Source organism: Osmerus eperlanus, chromosome 15, assembly GCF_963692335.1.
Source record: "Osmerus eperlanus chromosome 15, fOsmEpe2.1, whole genome shotgun sequence".
In the NCBI taxonomy this organism is placed as follows: Eukaryota; Metazoa; Chordata; class Actinopteri; order Osmeriformes; family Osmeridae; genus Osmerus; species Osmerus eperlanus.
Genome location: NC_085032.1, coordinates 11,657,396 through 11,675,828, shown reverse-complemented (window position 1 = coordinate 11,675,828; position 18,433 = coordinate 11,657,396). Strand labels below are relative to the sequence as shown.

The window sequence follows — 18,433 nt, the reverse complement described above, 5'->3', positions numbered from 1 at the left end:
ACTACAGCTGGTTCAACAGCCCCGGCCTGCTAACCCCTTCATCCACCTGAACCTGTCACTCCAGTACCTGCACGTCTGCCGTCAGTGCGTCGAGGTCCTCGGGGGCCAGGGCCTCCGCGCCCTCCTCGTCCTCGTCCTCGTCCTCCTCGCCCTCCTCGATGGTGGAGGCCCCGCTGGGGCCGGCGTCATTAAGACGCTCTCGCCCCTTCTTCCTCTTCTTCTTCCGGCGTCCGTCCGACGGCAGCTTGGAGAGCGGGTGGTGGGAGTGGTGCGAGGAGTGGCGGTGATCTGGGGGGAGGTGGAGGGGGGAGGGATGTTATTACAAGCCAGCTGCTAAGGGAGTCGCGACACACAGCTAGGGAGGATCGAGCCTACGCTGAGCGTGAGCGTGAGCGTGAGTGAGACCAGGAGGGAGCGAGGGGAGCGGGGGGAACGAGCAGGTGGTTGTGTCAGGTGAACGGGGGCGAGGCCCTGCTCACACTCAAAGTCCTCCTCATTGTAGGCGCGGTGCTGCTCGTCAGGCACCCTGGGGGCGGGGTTCAGGATCTGCTGGAAGCTCTGGACCCCCAGGGCTTTGTTCAGGTCCCCTTCATCCTCCTCCTCCACACGCTGCGGCCCCCGCAAGGGTGAGGTGGGGGGCTCCGGCTGCAAATACACATGAAAGGGTACCTCGGTCATGGGGGGGGGGCAAAATGGTTGTGATGTCGTACGGTGGAAATGCTATCTAGATTAGACGGGTGGTTATATGGTAGAGTCTGTCAGATATGTTCCAGTGACTAGACAGTGGAGCTGTCTGCCTGCATGTCATGTGAAGGCTGTGTGTGCTGGATGTGTACACAGGCAGGGAAGGGAGGGGAGCACCTCCTTCTCTAGCAGCAGCTGTGGTGTGTGAACAAATAGGAGGTCATAACTGTTTATCTCGATTGGTATTCCTGAAAACGGTTCCTTCTTGTACTTCTCCTGCGGTCGGTTCAACTGCATCTACAGTAGAGGATGTGACTCAAAACACGGCCACAAGAGGGCGATCTAGTCCCGAGGAAATTCCTATGGATCCTGGATCCCAGATGATACCGTCTGGGTCCTCCCAGCACACAATATCTACTTGTGGGTCCTCACCTCACGCAACCATAACGTCACACTCAAACTGAAAACAGCAGCTTCCCTCCTGGATCAATCACAGAACAGTGGGAGGTGTTCGGACGGAGGTCACGTAGCTCGCTGTGACGTGCAGGTAACTGATCTGTTTTCCTGCTCGGGGGGTCAGAGGGGGTGCTTGTTATGACAGGGGTGGGCCACAGGGGTGGAGCAAGCAGACCCACTAACCACACGAGCCGACTATCTCGCGCCCACCCCCGAGGAGAGGGGCCGACGTTGCCGTGGAAACGGCACATAGATCCCGAGGCCCCCGCGGCGGCCCCCTCCAGTGACATAAGCCGGACACGCACGGCACCACGGCTCATTTGACGCCCCTTCAAACACTTCTCAGGCCATTACACACATCACTCAGATTAAATTCTGCCCTGTGCCTCAGGGGAGCAGGGGAAAGTACATTGGCCGGTGAAATGCAATTAGGCCGCTCCCATCAACAGCCCCTGGTCAAACTACGAAACTATACGACCCCTTCAGAGCGCCGTGGTTTCGGGCCAATGTACCAAGTAGAAAACCTGATCCATACCATCCAGTAAACCTGACCCACACAGTCCAAATGCCACGTCTCACCGTTTCTTCAAACGCCTTTCCTCCCTGATGATCCCTTTTCAGGTGACAACGTCAAGGTCAAGATGAGTTTGAAGTGGAAAACGTTGGACGTTCAAAAGAGCAAGAGCTGTTTATTTTCACATCACCACCATGTCTAGCACAAACACACAAGAGTTATGGTCTGACCTTGAAATGTACACATACCGCACTAGGGTGTAAGACTGAAGGATGGCTTCTCCTCCATCTCTGTGGGAGAGGCCAGGCTGAATCCATTCACTTTTTACCCAAGGTCAGGGACCTCCTAAAACCTGATCAATCACTGTGACAGGTGGGTATGAGGCTTCTTAGAAGGGCCCCACCCTTACCTGGAAGGCCGCATGGAAAACAAGAATCTCAGCAAAAACGAAATGACTCAATCACAGTTGAAAACTGGCAACGCAGGTTCGAAAGCGACTTTGGTTCCGTGTTTCCAGTCCTTCGGCTTAAAAGCTGTGAGGTCGCTGTCACTTCCACAGCATCAGGCACTTCTGAAGCACTGCCGTAAATAACTGTGGTGCGGAGATCGACGATCCGCAGAGTAATTATGTAGCTCAGACGGATCGCATCTGCATCAATCCGAGGCTTCCCGATGACAGCCCAGCGGACCTCAAAAACACATCCCGCTCTAGACTCTAGGAGCCAGGAGGGGCGTTTATTTTTCACAGGGCACTCATTTCAGTTCACAGTAAATCTCAAGAGGTGGACAAGATGTGTGAGGGATTCTCAGAGAGGTGGAAGAATTTCCCACAACCCAAAACCATGTGCAAAAACAAACCAAGCGCAGCCCGGGCCACGGCCTTGCAACAAGGACCTATGGTGGGTACGCCAAAAGGTCCTAAACATAGAAAACAACAACAAACCGTTATGAAGGTCAACTTCATTTATTACAAACCGACGAGACAAAACCCTCTTCAGAAGCTCGTCAAAACCACGGATCGACTTACCAGACTCATACCCAGAAGTGTGACGGCGTCGAGTGGAAAACACACTGCTCTTCAGCAACGCTGGTGCTGTGAATCTCCCCACCTCTAGACTAATAGCAGCAGGAAGGACTAAGCCCTCTACCCTTGTTGGATCCAGCCCCGTGACACCCCTAATCAGAACGCTATCTCGTTTCACAGCCTGGCACCATACCTATCTGTCCATTGTGGCAACAACGCCAAATAAACAAGACCATTTTGTTCATTCACATTTGAGGACAAACGCTCTGGAAAGGACAAAGCCTATTTGAACTGGCTTGGAACAATATCTAACATTCATCTCCCTTTTTTTTCTTTTTTTATTATATATTTTTATCAGCCACAAATTAAATATTGACCAAGGTGCTTCAAGTCCCCTCAGCCCCTGTGGTAACATCTAGAGATATTATCAAAGGCAAGCTTGATGATTACATGATGTAACAACCAGGCCTAAGTGCAAGAAAAGGACATTTCAGACAGATGTCTTTTTAGATTTCACATTGCATCTTGTTCTGTAATTCTCAACCAGGGGACCCAATCCTTCCTTTTAAACCTCATTCTGTGTTTAAGGACAATGACACACAGCACAGCCGCGACTCTGACTTAAAAAGGTTCTAACTGGTTTTTCAGGATGTAATAGCTGGGCAGCCAAAGCAGTGGCATTAGAGGGTGGGGAGCAGATTGGATTTTAAGGTGAAGACAGGGTGTGGCATGAGAGGGGGAGGTGACCACCAGGCCGGGCCTGCTTCATCGTAGCCTGGGGGCAGGGGCAGGGAGAGGGCCTGGTCTGTGGTTCTCTGGTCACATACTAACACCCACAATCCCCTCACTGCAGAGATCCAGCAGCATAAGAGCTTCACAGAAGCATTACCAGCCCCAAGGGCCTAGAGGGACGTTCTCTCTGAGGTCTCTCTCTCTCTCTCTCTTTCTATGCTGACTCAGACCATCTCGTGGACAAGAGTGATGTCTTCCTGTGACAAGGTCATGTGACTTTTTGGTGACCTCCAGTGGGAAGTAAGACACAGAAGAGTCATGTGAGGAGTAGAACTAGAGAGCTACAACTAGTGTGTCTGGATGGGGAACATGACGAAGAGAGATATTTATAGGTGTTGTAGAGGAGGCTCTCAGTATTTTTGAAAACCAGTTTGGAAGTCAAAAAGGTTATAAAAAGGTGTAATAGGTGTTAACAAATTGGGGCACAGTTTGTTCAGTTTATTTTTATAGTCAGGGTCAGTCAAAGGTCACCTACCGTAGCGTTTAACTTTAACTGTGCAGGTGAGTGTGTAATGAGTAATCAGCTCTTCAGCTCTCCAGCTGGTTTCAATTCAGTTTCAGTTCCCACAATCTAAACTTTCCCCTTGAAAACCATTTGTGTCATCTTTCTAGATACAACAAACAGAAACAACAATGAACTATAAAGCACTTAGATTGACAAGGAGCTTGTCTCACTTCTTGAATCGGCTGTCCTGAAGTCGCACTGAGTGAAAGCCCTGCTGTACGGCTGCAGGACAGATTATCTAAGCCTTGAGGTGGCTCGAATCCCACACCATCAGCACTTTGAGAGGCAGGGCAGGGAGTGGTGGGGGGGGACGGGGACCAAACAACCACAGGCTGACAGCAGCGGATGCTGCAAAGCGATGTATTCCACTAGCTGCTGAGTCACCAGAGCCCTGCCGCAGGATGTGGAGGTCCGACTGTGAGCAGAGAGGGCCCAGGCACCGTCGCCAGGCAGGATTGCAGAATTGAATGAAATAACCGTCAATACTGACATCTTGTTAACCCTTTCCACTGAGGCTTCAACAGCCCGATGCTATAAAGAGGTGCGTGTTTGACTGCCATGACACTGAGGAGGTGTGACGCTGGCTGAGTCACAGGAAACCTGCGAGGTTGAAGGAGGAGAGGGAATTACACTAATCATTGTCTGGCTTCAAGGTACAATCCCTTAGTGGGGCATTTACAAAGGACTCACAGGCTTCGCCTCACTGTTGACAAACCCAGTACAGTGATAGTCTAGGGTTGACCATCAGTAATGAGTGAAGCATTAAGATGAAAATGGTCACTCGGTTTTTGCAAGGCCTTCATCTGATGGCAGGCGGTTGACTGAATAAAATAAGCATCACATACACACCTCTGGGTAGCCAAGACAACGGTAGGATGGGCTACGCAGAACCTATTCAGAGTCAATCCTAAGACACTGACTGGGGTGGGGGGCGGGTGCACCTTGTTTACCTCAGTATTCCACTATGACTGAAGCCACAGTGACCAGAATCAGCCATATTTACAACAAGCATCCCTCAAGGCCCCCTAGCAATAAAAGAACATGAGACAGTTTCGTTTGTAGGAGGAAATTAAAGGAGGAGTTGCTTGCTCTTCCTCTGTGGATCTAAGAAGCAACTGTGTGGGCACGGTCAAACAGAAGCCATGGTCCATGTGAGGAACTGGCTCTACTGTTCGCTAGGTCCTAACAGCCAGGTCCTAACACGACTGTGTAAACTGGACAGACTCACCTTTTCCGTGTACAGAAAATCCATGAAAATCCAGTCAGGCGCCTCACTGAAACTATAACTACTTTATTTGCCTTTGGTGGATAGTCTTATTTAGCAAACAGAGCGGATGGCCACCTGAACCTTTGCCTGTCCTTCTGCTCTATTCAGTCCCCCGCGTCACATGACGAAGGGCCATGCCTCGCAACAGGAAGGGAACGCCACAGAGTTTCACAATCTTTCAAAGGACAAGACAAAATTATTCCAACTTCCTCTACTACTTCACTCACACACACACACACACATGCCCACACTGCCCTTATTGGAAGATAATGATTAACCCAGAAGAGGTTAAGAAAAGAAAGCGACGAATCAGAGTTTAGCGGTGGTTGTACCGAGCAAACAAACCTAATCTTTTGCAAATTCTGTAACCGCCTTGGGACGCACGTTTCTACGCTATACTGAAAAGTCACCTTGTCATAAAATGCACAGGTGGTTAGCAACAAGGACATTTAGTGCATAACAATGCATACACATGGCCTTAATAAGAGACCATTCCAGTTCTGTATGACTCTCAGTAGTGTACCTTGATGGACAAGCAGAACTGGGATGGTACGGTCCCACAAGACACACACTGTACTGTGGTGTACCATCATACACACACGTCTTGTAAAGACGCAAAGGAAGGAAACTCTGATGTCATTCAGACTACGCTGTGGTCCTGCAGAAGAAGAGACTAGCAGTTCTAAGCCATAACTTCGTTCCAACATGGGAAGAGATCCCCCCCTCCTAACCCCCCCTCCCCCCAGGGTGTTTGCGTCCAGGCAGGCTGGACCTCCCCTCTGTCTGAGTCTGGGCTGGAGGAGGACCTAACACATGATTGGGTAACATGGGATAGGAAGCAGCTGACGGCACTGAAAAAAAGACACAGAAATGGCTTTGCTCAGAGAAAGCAGGCATTTCCTGAGGTGGCAGAGCTGCGCACTGGCTTTGAAACGGTAGAGTGCAGCTGGAGCGCTGACACAAGGCGTGCAGGGAGAGAGCAGAGGACTTAGGAGAAAAACACCTGTACACGCTGACACTCAGCTGAGTAGAAAACTGGACGAAAAAAAAAGGCACCAGTGAAAGGCACCAGTGATTTTCTGACTAACTTCAATAAGTAATCCATGGTTCATGACCAGGAAACACAAACACCCTGAGGTTAGTTAGGAACTCATAGGAAAATGATCTTACTCTGACACTATGGTAAAGAACCATTGTTAAGGTAATGGTCTATGAAAAATACATTCATTGCCACTTTGTCACTGCCTGCCAGTCCCCAACAGCCACTTAACCTCACCTTCAAGATCTTATATCTTAGGGCTTCATGGGGACCTAAATTAAGTCCTTAATCTTTGATGGTAGGAGCCAATTGGCTGCTAGGAATCACTAGCAGAGCTTCACTACAGTGATTTAATGTTGACAACCCAGTGTTCCATCACAGGGTTACAAACTACATATAAATCGCTACTCCACCAGTCAACTCTTCTAACTGCACTCAGGGGAACAGATTCAAAAAAACAATTTCACTACAGATTTCATGCCAAAGTTTAATAATAAAAAAAGGTCCCCATAATTGCCTCCAGTAAGGAGACTCACTCTGTGGAGAGCGCCTTCCTCTGAACACACACACTGCTAAGAGAAGAACAAGCACAACCCAAAACAAACGCTAAAGATGCCAAAACACAGAGGACCGTAGGGGGCTGACACGGCAGAAATCTCAGCGCAGTGAGTGCGCGTCAGGGGAGGAGGAAAGAAAATTCTGTTAGGGTAATCAGAGACTAAAGGCTTCCAGGCATTGAACCACTGTGGTCTACTGAACATGAGACCATCATGAAATAATAGCTATAAATCCATTCACTGCCGGGAGAACAATGTTGGATTATGTTATGCAAAGGAACTCACTGTAGGTAGAACAATTGAGGATTCATCAAAGATGGTCTGCCTTTCTCTCTGACGGTCAACCACAACAAGAACATGTCTACGCTTGGTGTGTTTGTTTGTCATGTGGTCGGCATTAGGAGTCGAACCTTATTGGAGTGCGTGTGTGCAGTGTGTGCAGTGTGTGCGAAAGGGAATGAGTGTCTGTGTGCGAGTTTGCGTGCGAGTTTGGGTGTGCGTGCGCTCTCACCGTCTGAGTGACTGCTGCCACGGCGCCTGTGAGCTTGCCATGCGTGTTGGGGTTGCTCATGGTTACGCTCCTCTTGGTCAGGGTTTGGGTTAAGGGGAGCCGTGGGTGGTTCTGGGACGGTGTGGCCTTAGCCCTTCTCTTTCTCGCTGGGACTCAGACAGGACCTTTTGGGCAGCATAACCTGGAACAGAGAGGTCAGGGGTTAGGGTGACAGTGTTATTACTGTAGGCTAGCTTTAATAGAGAGCTAGCGAACGCAAACATCCCAAAACATTGCCTTTTCGGAGAAATGTCAATGACTCAGGGAGCTCAAGGTGGATTGGAATAGTTTTAGTACAAAATAAGTCAATCGGACGTGTGCAGCCCCAGACAGAAATAAAAACAGTATTTAAAACCGTTCTGGAAGAGCATTGTGCTTGAATCTGCCTAGATTTTCAACCATGTTTAGGTGTGAACTTCTGGGATGATACTTCCTGGCAAAGCCCATTGGATCAATCAAGCACGGATAAGTGTTTGAACGAACTTCAAATAGATTTTGGAGCGGGTGTGACTCAGGACGCTGGGGAGGTCTGCGGGCCAATAACACTTCCTCACCGGCAATCAAGGTCATTACCTCTACAGAGCGATAAGGGCCAGATAAGAGCGTGCTACTGCGGACAGGACACTGTGATAAGTGGCGGTGCGTGCTCCAGCCAGGAGAGTGTTGCTAGACGTTAGCCCCACTGACCTCCCGGACCAGGAAACCTTCCCCCGTCTCCTCCTCCAGGGGATTTCTGATGCAACACGAAGGGATAGGTTAAAGTGTGTGCTCAGCTGGGCGGCTTCTAGTAAACCCTGTCACATCGGATCAATGACTCCTCAAAGAAAAAGGTGACAGGTTGGTTGCTTTCTGGTGAATCTCAATTGGGTAGATATGAGATTACCAAGTGATGTCAGTGACTGGAATGATCTCGTACACTGAAACACAAAAATTGGTCATCATTTCTTTGAATCTTTTGACACGGCGCACTGAAGATCTATTCCTGGATAGTGTTCATGAGAATACTAAGTAACAGCCAGTCTCAGAAAGAAGGTCATGGGCTTTTTAAGTGGTCTTTGTTACAGTGTAATTAATATGGACACTCCCGCTGGAAAGAGAATTTAAAGATGGCTTGTTCTTGTTCTGGCTGTAATTAACTGAGCTGAGCCGATGAACATGACCCTCTTAATCCCTTTCATATCCCAGGTGGTCCTTGTTCTCAGACGCTTCAGTTTACAGAAAACTTGGCGAGAACGCGGTCCTGGCTCTGTCTGTGTGTGTTTTCTCTCTCGTTTGTGTGTGTCTTTCTTGTTAAGAGGACAGGCCGTGTCATTCAAACACAAGAGGCTGGAGCAGAGCTCATTTATGGATGTTAGCCATTATCCATCTCCTGGTCTGGTCCATATCAGAAAGCCGTCGATGTCCAGTCTAAGGCACCCTGGATAGTCAGGCAATAATTATCAATCATGACATGCCTCACTGATGCCAGGGCATAATCATATCACTGACCTTGCCTACAAGACAGACTTTTAAAAGGAAGACTATTAAATGGAGTGCAGTCACACTACAAAGAGATTAGGCGAGACGTGCGGCGCTGTTTGGAAGCTCTGTGGGGTTGAGCCGTGCGCTCGCTGTTCGAGTCCTCGTACGGAGCGGAACACATCTGGGAACGCCCGTACTCGCTGCCCGTTTGCAAAATTAGCTTCACAAAGAAAATTATTTTCTGGGGGGGGGGGGGGGGGCGTCCTACTGTGACAGACAGACAGATCCACACAGACAGATCCACTATGACATCACAGACAGACCAGCTATGACATCACAGACAGATCCACTATGACATCACAGACAGATCCACTATGACATCACAGACAGATCCACTATGATGTTTCAAGCAAACTTTCTCTGTAAATGTAGACCTCAGTTATTCCTGAAGAAATAGGAGGGATCTCCGAGATAAGGTTACGCTGCTGCACAATCTCTCCCTGACCAAACAAGCATGGGAACACACTGACGTAGGGCTGGGCATATCTGGAACCAAACCCATTATCACGGTCACACTGTAGCAACAACAAACATCAATCGCTACACAATTGACACCAGTGAAGCCAAATCAAAAGAATAATGTGAGGACCAGAAAAGTACTAAGCATGAAGAGCGCACATGGACAAGACTGTCCTATCACAGGACACGCTCCTATCATCTAGCTACAGAACTTGAAGTTGAAAACTGAGCCAGGTCCAGGAGAGAAATCGTTTAAAAATGTTACTTCCCTCACTAACTTGGTTCTTCTCATCTGAATCGGAAACAATCTCTGGCCACACCAGTGGGTTTGCGGCTCACCACATGGCCCCATCTTGGACCTGAGTAAGTGATGTCCTCAGAGCCCCTTCTTCTGTCTGTCTGTTGTGACTGCAAAGCAGCAGGAGACTGCAGATCTCACCTTCTCCGCAGAATAGTAAACAGCCCAAAGTGTGTGCATACAAGGGCAAAGATAAGTATTGTTTGGAGAGGAAGTGGGCTGAAATACTGGAAGGAAGCATCTAGCTTAGACTGCTGTGGGTGAGGCCACAGGCCTCCTGTCCTACCCCAAATATTGCTTGGAACAATCTGTGAAAACAAAATAATAAGTCTCAATTACTCAATACATACAAGTTAAGACCCTGGAGTATGTAGAAGCATGATGGGATAGACCTGACATCCTGAGAACAACATTACAAACTATAATGGGATGCTATGTGGCCGCTGACCACAAGAACAATAAACGGTCTCAGTTATCGCATGGATAACAAACTGACATGCAGCCCTCCACTTCCTGGCTACTATTGCTTTAATTAATGCAATCAATCTCAAACCTCAAATTCAACCCTTAAGTAGAAGTGTGCTTTCTAAAAGAAACAGTGTGGTGTGTGTGGTGTAAATCAAGCTTTACCGTTAAGCTCAGATGGGTACATGAACACTAACGTCAGGGATGATCCAGAAGTGTTTATTTTCTTTAGATTAGCAATTGGTTATTTCCCCTCGGAAGTGGTTGATTCTAGATTTGGGACGTTCATGATCAAAAGTCTTGGCCTTTAAAGTCAGCGGCTATATTTGGTAGACCAAACAGCAAACCAGATAAGCTGTGTTGGTAGAACAGTGTTGGCCATTCCCCTTCTAAATGTCTGTTTCCACTCTCTGGCACATTTACAGTGTTCAATCTATTGCTGAGAGTGAAGCTGTCAACTTTATCCGTTTTCTCAAACTAATAATAGAGATGTTGTGGGATGTTGCAAAAACTGTTGTTGCAAAAACGATGCCAATTCATCAGGGACAGATGCAATGATGCTTACACTGCTATTGGTCATTCATCTGTGTTTGTTGTTAAACTACTATCAGTAATCCTTTTTGGACATTTAAGACTACTTTAGGATCAGATTTCAGAAAAGATCACAGTATATAAACTTTCAATCATGCTATTCATTATGGATGGGATTCACCAAACATTCCTCAAGGATTTTGCTTAATAATTGTTTTCCAAGTCCATTTCGCCAGAGGAGTATCTGCCATAAACCCAAGCTTTGACACTGGAGTCTGCCCACAAGGAGTCAATTAGAAGCCTCTCAGGACAGCCTCCGGCTTACTGCCTGAAATAACTGGTCGAAACGTATTATATTTCAGAAGTGTTTTTCCTCCCAGGTCTACCTGACCTTGCCTGGTTGACTCGGCCTCTGGAGGTCTGAAGAGGAGGTTATTGTACAATTGTACATTCCCCGCTCAGAAACAGATTGAACATTTTGATCTGTACTGATGTGCAAGCTATTTAAGTGGGCTGCGCTCCGCAACAGCATTGGATGGAAATCATACATATGATGACACACCAGTTGACACACCAGTTGACGCACCGATTGAGGACTGTGTGATTGATAAATGAAATGAGTAAGGAGGTTTCATTTGTGTGATGAATTATAGATTAAGCCTAAAAAAGATGACATTCAAGACGGAAGTCTGAAACGGGCTATAAATATACAACAAAATACAGCATCCAATGGCTTTGTAGGTCAGTTTTTTTTCTGTGGGTGATGTTAAGAATAATCCTTCTCGACAAAGCTGAATCCTTCAAAAGTTATTGGCTCTAGATTTAATCAACAGTCTGTAGGGAAACAAGGAATGTTGTGTTGCAGAGATAATCGTAGGTTCTTAAATTTGGAGTGTGGTGACCAGAGATTACATATGGCACTTCCATCAAAAGGCATAATTTAGGAACGGTTCAATAAAATATGTAACCACTGCAAATGGAAATGCAGATTCAGAAATAGAGACTTGATCGTAATGTAGAAACCACAGTTGACACACAAGCCCCCACTTAAAAGTCAGACAATGAGAGAGGAAGAGGTAGTAGTAGGACTAATTTAGGATTTTACAAAAACCTTATGCTAAATGATACAGGGTTGGGTTTCCTGCTAACAAATTGTTTGGCGGTTGTGTTTTTTGATGTGACACTATAGAATAAAACTTCAATACTTTTAGCTTGTGCGGCATTTGAGTCACTAAAGATACTGTGTGTCTTTAATGTTTTATCAAAAACAAACTCTGATGGGCCGACAGTCTGTTCTAGTCTGGATCGTCCTCGTTCCCAATACAGGCCCTTATCTGTTATCTCCAATCAATGTGCTTACAAGATGCAGACAAAAACAAAGTTTCTACAGGACAAATGTGATTGTACAACTGTAATAGTGATGTGCTGTAATCTGTGATACACAGAGAGGTCTGAGGGAGGGAAAACATGTCCGGAAAGTGTAAACAGAACCACTTTCTAACAGAATGGCAGTTATGTTCATCAATAATTCACTGAGGTACATGGTAAACCATAATGGTGAACATAAATCCAGTTACTTTTGGCCTGATGCACTGTGTGTGGGTCAGTGTTTCTGCTCAGGCCATCGGAGGACGATGTGTCAAAGATGTGTCACAAACAAATGTCAAAGTGAGAGCTTTGGGTCACCTTTAGGGCTACTTTCTCCTCAAGCCGATTGATTTCCATTTCAGTCATCCCAGGAGAAGACAACAGTAATCAATACAATAACTCTATTTGTAAGGAAGTTTCACCAGTGGCTCTAACAGCGGTAGTCATTTCAGCACTGAGTAAATACAGATTTAGAATATCGCTCCCATGGTAAAAGAGAGAGACATTTAAACAGTTTAGTGAGCTAAACATTAGGCACTTGATTGAAATGATGGCACAACAGCATACCAACAAGTGTGACAAGAAGGATAAACAGTAACAGAGCTTATCTTACCTTAGTTTAATGCCACAGGATCCACCGCTGACATCATAGTGCAATGCTGAACGCTGGAGACCATTAGCAGGACCGAGGCCAGGGACAAAATAAACAGAAACACAGAGAAGGAGAGAGAAAAGAAGATGCGGTGAAGAGACTGTGTGTGTGTGAGAGAGCTGGCTGTGCGCTGGTAGTCTCAGTGCTGTGTCAGAGCAGTATGCTCAGACTGATAACGGTGCCCTTCCTATTCAGGATTAGGTTTCCTGCTGTCGCACCTCTGACAGCCGGCCATGTGACCGGAGGAACCACTCACAACTGAGTCAGAGGCCTCTGATGCATTAGGCACACGCACACACACCCACCAAGTTAGGCAGCCGACTAGACAGCCAAAGTCTCTAACTTTCCTCCACATTGATGAAGCCATGAAACATCCTGTTTTACACTCTATTTTTAAGAAACCACAACAGGTTGTAACACGCTCACTATAGCAACTGATAACAACTCAGTCTCTCTGACTAGCTAGTGTTTCATCACAGGATATATGCAACCAAATAAAACTTCCTGAGAATAACTTAATCATCCTTGAATAGGGTTAAACCTAACCCTTCTAATCAATGCATGTGTACACACAAATACAAATCATTTAAGTTTATGGTCTACCTACACAAATACCTTGGGCATAACAGTCCACAGTACGAACAATACAAAATGAGGACAATGCCAGTTGCCATTGAGTAACTAAGAAATACGTAGACTGAAGCTATCAACATTGCTACTGAGATCCAAAAATAATCGAACATCCAGTCAAACGTACTGGATTTGATGTTTTGCTCCAAACAAAGTACAGTCCTGTAATTTAAATACACAGCTAGCCAAAGGTCAAAACAAGAAAGCATTCCACATCAGCTTATATGAGACTTTAGGGCTGAACAAATGCCTTTGGCCAGGGGTGACAAGCCCTGTGTGTGTGTGTGTGTGTGTGTGTGTGTGTGTGTGTGTGTGTGTGTGTGTGTGTGTGTGTAGGTGTGTGTGTCTGTCTGTGAGTGTATGTTCATGCATGATTGTTTGTCAGTGGGTAAATAGGCTCACTTGCTAGTCACATGCCAGTCTTAAGGGAACAAACTAGCAGCAAAAAGCCACAAAGAGTCTGGGGTTTTCCCTTGTTCTCGATTGTGGCCCAGAAATAGAAATATCCATGGAAGAACTGAGGCTACTCCAAAATACGAATCCTCTCTTGATTTGTAAGGAGGGCACTTTGGTAACCTGAACACTAGATAGTAACACAGCTGCCTAGTTTTCCTCCGTCCATTTATCTGGACATATTTGCTTGCATAAACAGCTATGACTGTTGTTGAGCACTGTCCAATTTAAGAATGTAACCATGTGTCACCAAAAAACACAAGCAAAAGGAAAATCAGGCAAAGTTGAATGTAACACACCCAGACCAACAGACTACAAAAGGTATCTGCTGACAAGTTTAAATTAAACACAGTCCAAAAAACAAGATCATTGGACTTGTTCCCTCTTCTTGCACATCAGTGTACAGTTTATAACCGCAAAAAGTCCTTAGAGCAGCATTTTCTATCACTGGCTTCCTGTTATTTCAATTCCTAACTTTTGTGGTCAGGACAGTTTAACCGACACCAAGTACGATGGCAAATATCCTATAAATGATCAAATAATGAATTAATATGTAAGCTGCCTTTAATAGGGCAAAATGGCTGGCATTTACAACACCCCGGTGAAAACATTAGAGAATCAACCTCATCCAACTGTTTTAAAAGTAATCTCAAAACATGGTTGATAAATAACCAAAAATGTGATCACTAGTGGGTAAGCAGTAGAACTTGTATATTGGGATTGTATTTTATTTTATTGTTTCTTATTTTTATTTTTTGTATTTATTGTCAATGTTATGTTTGATATACGTTAATGCCTTTTTTTTTAGGTTGTATAGCCTTTTTCCCTCTGGCAGAGGGACTGCCAATGGAAATTAGCCTTTTGGCTATAATTGGGTGCATTTACATTTTAATGTTTATGAATGTACACTGTCCCTCTTGATCAAATAAACAAAATTGAAAATTGAAATTGAAAACCAAATCATCATCATGATTAAAGACTCGAGTATGTTTACAAGATATTGAGGTTGGATGACACACACTTACCCTGTAACTAGTGCGGCTCTCTATCCAAACTCCCCTGGACAGTCTGGTATTACTGTAGTAGTATTCCAGGAAAGGTGTTTGCTAGTTCCACAGCTATTTGTGTATCTCTATGGGGATCTGGCTGTGGTTTGTGTTGATAGCTTTGTCTCTGTTGATAAGTCTGCTCTTGCCTAGAATAGCTCAGCAGCTCAGGGGTCGTCTCTGAACCTTTCAGCATACAGACGGTGGTCTGGAAGTCCCTCCAAGGCTTTTCACAGCTCTGTGTCCCCCAGACTTCTCATGGAGCTGGGAGCTGGCCAGGGCTTCGGCAGGTTCTGTGTGCACACAGTGACTGGAGCACTTCCAACATCACTGAGCAACAGCTGCTGTGACTGAATACATATCCATCGACTCCATCTCCATCCCCTCCATTTATTCCTGCAGAATGTATGGCCATCTACTCTCTCCTCAACCCCCACATCTCTACTTTCACAGAATGTGTCCACCCCCTCTGCCCCACCCCAGAAGATCTTCTGTCCCCAGGCAGCATATGCCATGTCCCGTTCAAGCTTTGGGTTCAGCAGCACCTGTCTCTGGGTGTGGAGGGATATAGGGGGTGACTGAGGACACAGCGGGACACAGCAAAGGTTCTCCTGTCACGTTCATTGTCAACCGTAGCTTTGTGTCCAAAACGGTGCCCCATGCTCTCATGACATTGTCATGTTTGTCCTTAGGGAGGCAACATCTGATGGGAAACGCATGCTGGGAGTTTTCTACTAACGTCCTTGGATATTGAAGGAGACCCACCTAGCACATTACAAACAGCCAGTAGTAAAAAGCTTAAAAGAAGCAACTGAATACACAATACACCTACAGTTATACAACACACAATACTGTGTAAAAACTGATTGCCTATTCCTGCTTTGCAGAAAATAATTCTCTGCATAATTGGCATCGATTGTTTTGGTATTACGATGTGAAGAATTAAACTCCTGATCCAGATCAACATGTAGCCTAGCCTACGCCAGATCTGTGCAAGCTTCTCAAAAACACCAAAGCCTAACTCTCCTTCAAAGAGAAGCAGCGTAAGCTAGAGCCCGTCTAATTAAAAGATCGAATTTCTTTGACTTTTGTTGCTTTTTCCAACCCACAACTAAATTCAAATGTTTATTTCTTATATTAATAACCATTTGGTTATGGCCAGAGTTGCAGCAAGTGTTTCACTACTCCAGGATGAGAACCCAAATCACTTTCTATGGAATACAAAGAACTAGGCCTACTTAAATAAATACACAAACTGCAAAATTCTAGATTACAGATAGACACAGGCTCTGTCTGGCGTAAAGGTGTGTCATTGTTAGTCTACCTCATCCAAAACAGCTCGAGTTGCACTGCTTGTACAAATGGTTAGTCAAACGTTCTCAGAAGCACCAGTAAACGTGAGACTCCAACCTGGTGTTTTACTGTTTGTACTGGCCTCAAGAGACCTTGGCTAGTCCAGGAAGAACATCACTATTATCCTTCACCAAGCACTCCCAAACACAGAACAACAGGCATGAAATGTCACACTGGGTTTCACAATAAACAAAGATGATCTTTTTCCCAGGAAAGAACCAAATTGATGGACAGTGCTGATTGGACAGCTGGACATCGCCTTCTCTGTTTTCCGTCAAGCTACTTGTAGTTTATGATGACATAACATACAGTAGTATTAACTACACTTCAGTGAGCAATCACATTAGAAACCCCACCCAGTTATATTTAGCCTAGTTTCATGATTTGTCTGAGTGACACAATAGCTGCTGACAGAAATGGGACGGCCCTAGCTGGGGACGTATGCCAATTAGGTCATACGAGCCATCTAACCCTGACAGCAAAGAGTGTGCATACTAGAGAGGAGCTTCAGGGTATTGCATCAGTGTATGAAATGAGCTGTTCAAATAAAGTTTGATTCGTTTTGATTTATAGGACAGGGGGAAGGTGAGAAAGGGGCCAGTCTGTGTGTCCAAATATGAGGAAGAACGCATTTATTGATCATGCGATGTGAAACACATGGTGACATTAGCACGTACGCTTGAATGTCCACCAATAAAATTCCTTCTCTGCTTTTCTCCCATCCTGCTTTCCTTCCTTCACAAGGCAGCCAGGAACAGTGACCAGCCATATCAAGGCTACCGGCGGCCAAGTTCAATTGCTCACCCATGTCCAAACCAGGGACATGGGCAGGAGAGTAATCTGTTCTGCATGTTATTTTATCAGGGTGCTTTGCGCAGGAAACCCATGTGAGCACAGGCAGAACTTGCAACTCCACACTGGAAAACCGGGGAGATATAGCCCACATGAGCACCGAACAATGCCTCAAGGCAAATGAAGTAAACTACATGACAAAACATATAGCCCGACTCGCTTTCTGGTGAGCAGTGGCCCCTAGGTTGTGGAATGCCTTGCCTCCCTTTATACGGTGTGCAACTTCTGTCGAAGCTTTTAAAAAGCAACTCAAGACTTTGCTATTCAAGCAGGCTTTTAGTAAGTCAAGAGTTTTTTTATGGATGCTGTCATGTTTTTCTATTTAAAATGTTCCTGTATTCTTTATTTGTAGTGTTATATTGCATTTTGTTGTGAAGCACTGTGATTTTTATCTGCGAGAGGTGCTATACAAATAAACTTTACTTACTTACTTCAAAAAGCTTAATGGTGGTAAGAGGACAGCGTGTCCACTCTCTTTGATCAAACTATATAAAAACGTACAACTAGGCCTACACTAACACTACGCAACAGAAAATGCATGTATACGAAGTTAGAAACCAAGCATTTGTTATCTCATTCCTACGTGAAGGAATTCTGACAGGTAAAAAACAAAGCACAGAATATTTTTGATAAGAGAGAAAGGAGAGTTTAGAGTGAGCTTAGTAAACTGGTGGTGGTGCACTGACATGTTGTATAAAACTCCCAGCAATGGATGATCTTTTTTGCAACAGGGCCATTTGAATTCCTCTTGTGGAGCCAAAGAAAACAGACCACAGCAGAGAACACAACCACGAACAGGAGATATAAATGTTTAGACCATTAGCCACAATGTTCTTGGACCGGGGGCTGAGAGGGCTGGGAACCTTTCACCTAATGGTTTTCCAAACACCCCGAAACAAATCCATGCAACTGTTATCGTTCCATTTATCAACCCTTTTTTCTTTTCACCCCCTCCCCTGCCAGTGGATGAAGTGTTCCCTACTATTACACTGCCAGTGTGATAATAAGTGGAGAAACAGGGGACTCAACAATCATGGAGGAAAGATACAGGCTTACAGGACAGTACATCCTTAAGATTACCTTGCCAGTATTCTCATCTGATGGTTAACCAGTACTGGTTGCTAACGCCAGTTCAGGATGATTTGTTCAGGACTCAGGTAAGTACAAAGCTCTGCAGCATTCCACGAGGACTCCGTGTGGTAGTGCTTTCTCAAAGCTTATGGAGGGGGATGAAAATGGGTTATCGACACTGGAGGGCTAAACAGGAATATCCTGTACTCTTTCCATCCTGGCAGGAATTGTGACAGGTTTTTTAGCCTTCATAAACGGAGGCTTGGCAAATAAACGCGTGTTTTGCTTTTCCCAGTCAGTCTATGATGAAAAATCTGGTTTAATATAAATATGTATTTCCTAGGTG

General features: G+C 45.6%; 1 protein-coding gene across 3 annotated transcripts in view; it reads right to left on the bottom strand.

Annotated features, from left to right (window-relative positions):
* slc4a2b (solute carrier family 4 member 2b) overlaps window positions 1-12,851 on the bottom strand; it is a 28,264-nt gene extending 15,413 nt beyond the window's left edge. For all 3 annotated transcript variants that reach the window (XR_009932253.1, XM_062479090.1, XM_062479091.1), the window contains exons 1-4: window positions 12,644-12,851; window positions 7,350-7,530; window positions 480-645; window positions 68-288 (exon numbers count right to left, since the gene is read on the bottom strand). Coding sequence is in view for 2 of the 3 variants with exons in the window: in XM_062479090.1 (XP_062335074.1) it covers window positions 68-288; window positions 480-645; window positions 7,350-7,409 (447 nt within the window). In the remaining variant the exon portion in view is untranslated. The remainder of the gene's footprint in view (window positions 1-67; window positions 289-479; window positions 646-7,349; window positions 7,531-12,643) is intronic.
* Window positions 12,852-18,433: the final 5,582 nt, after the last annotated feature.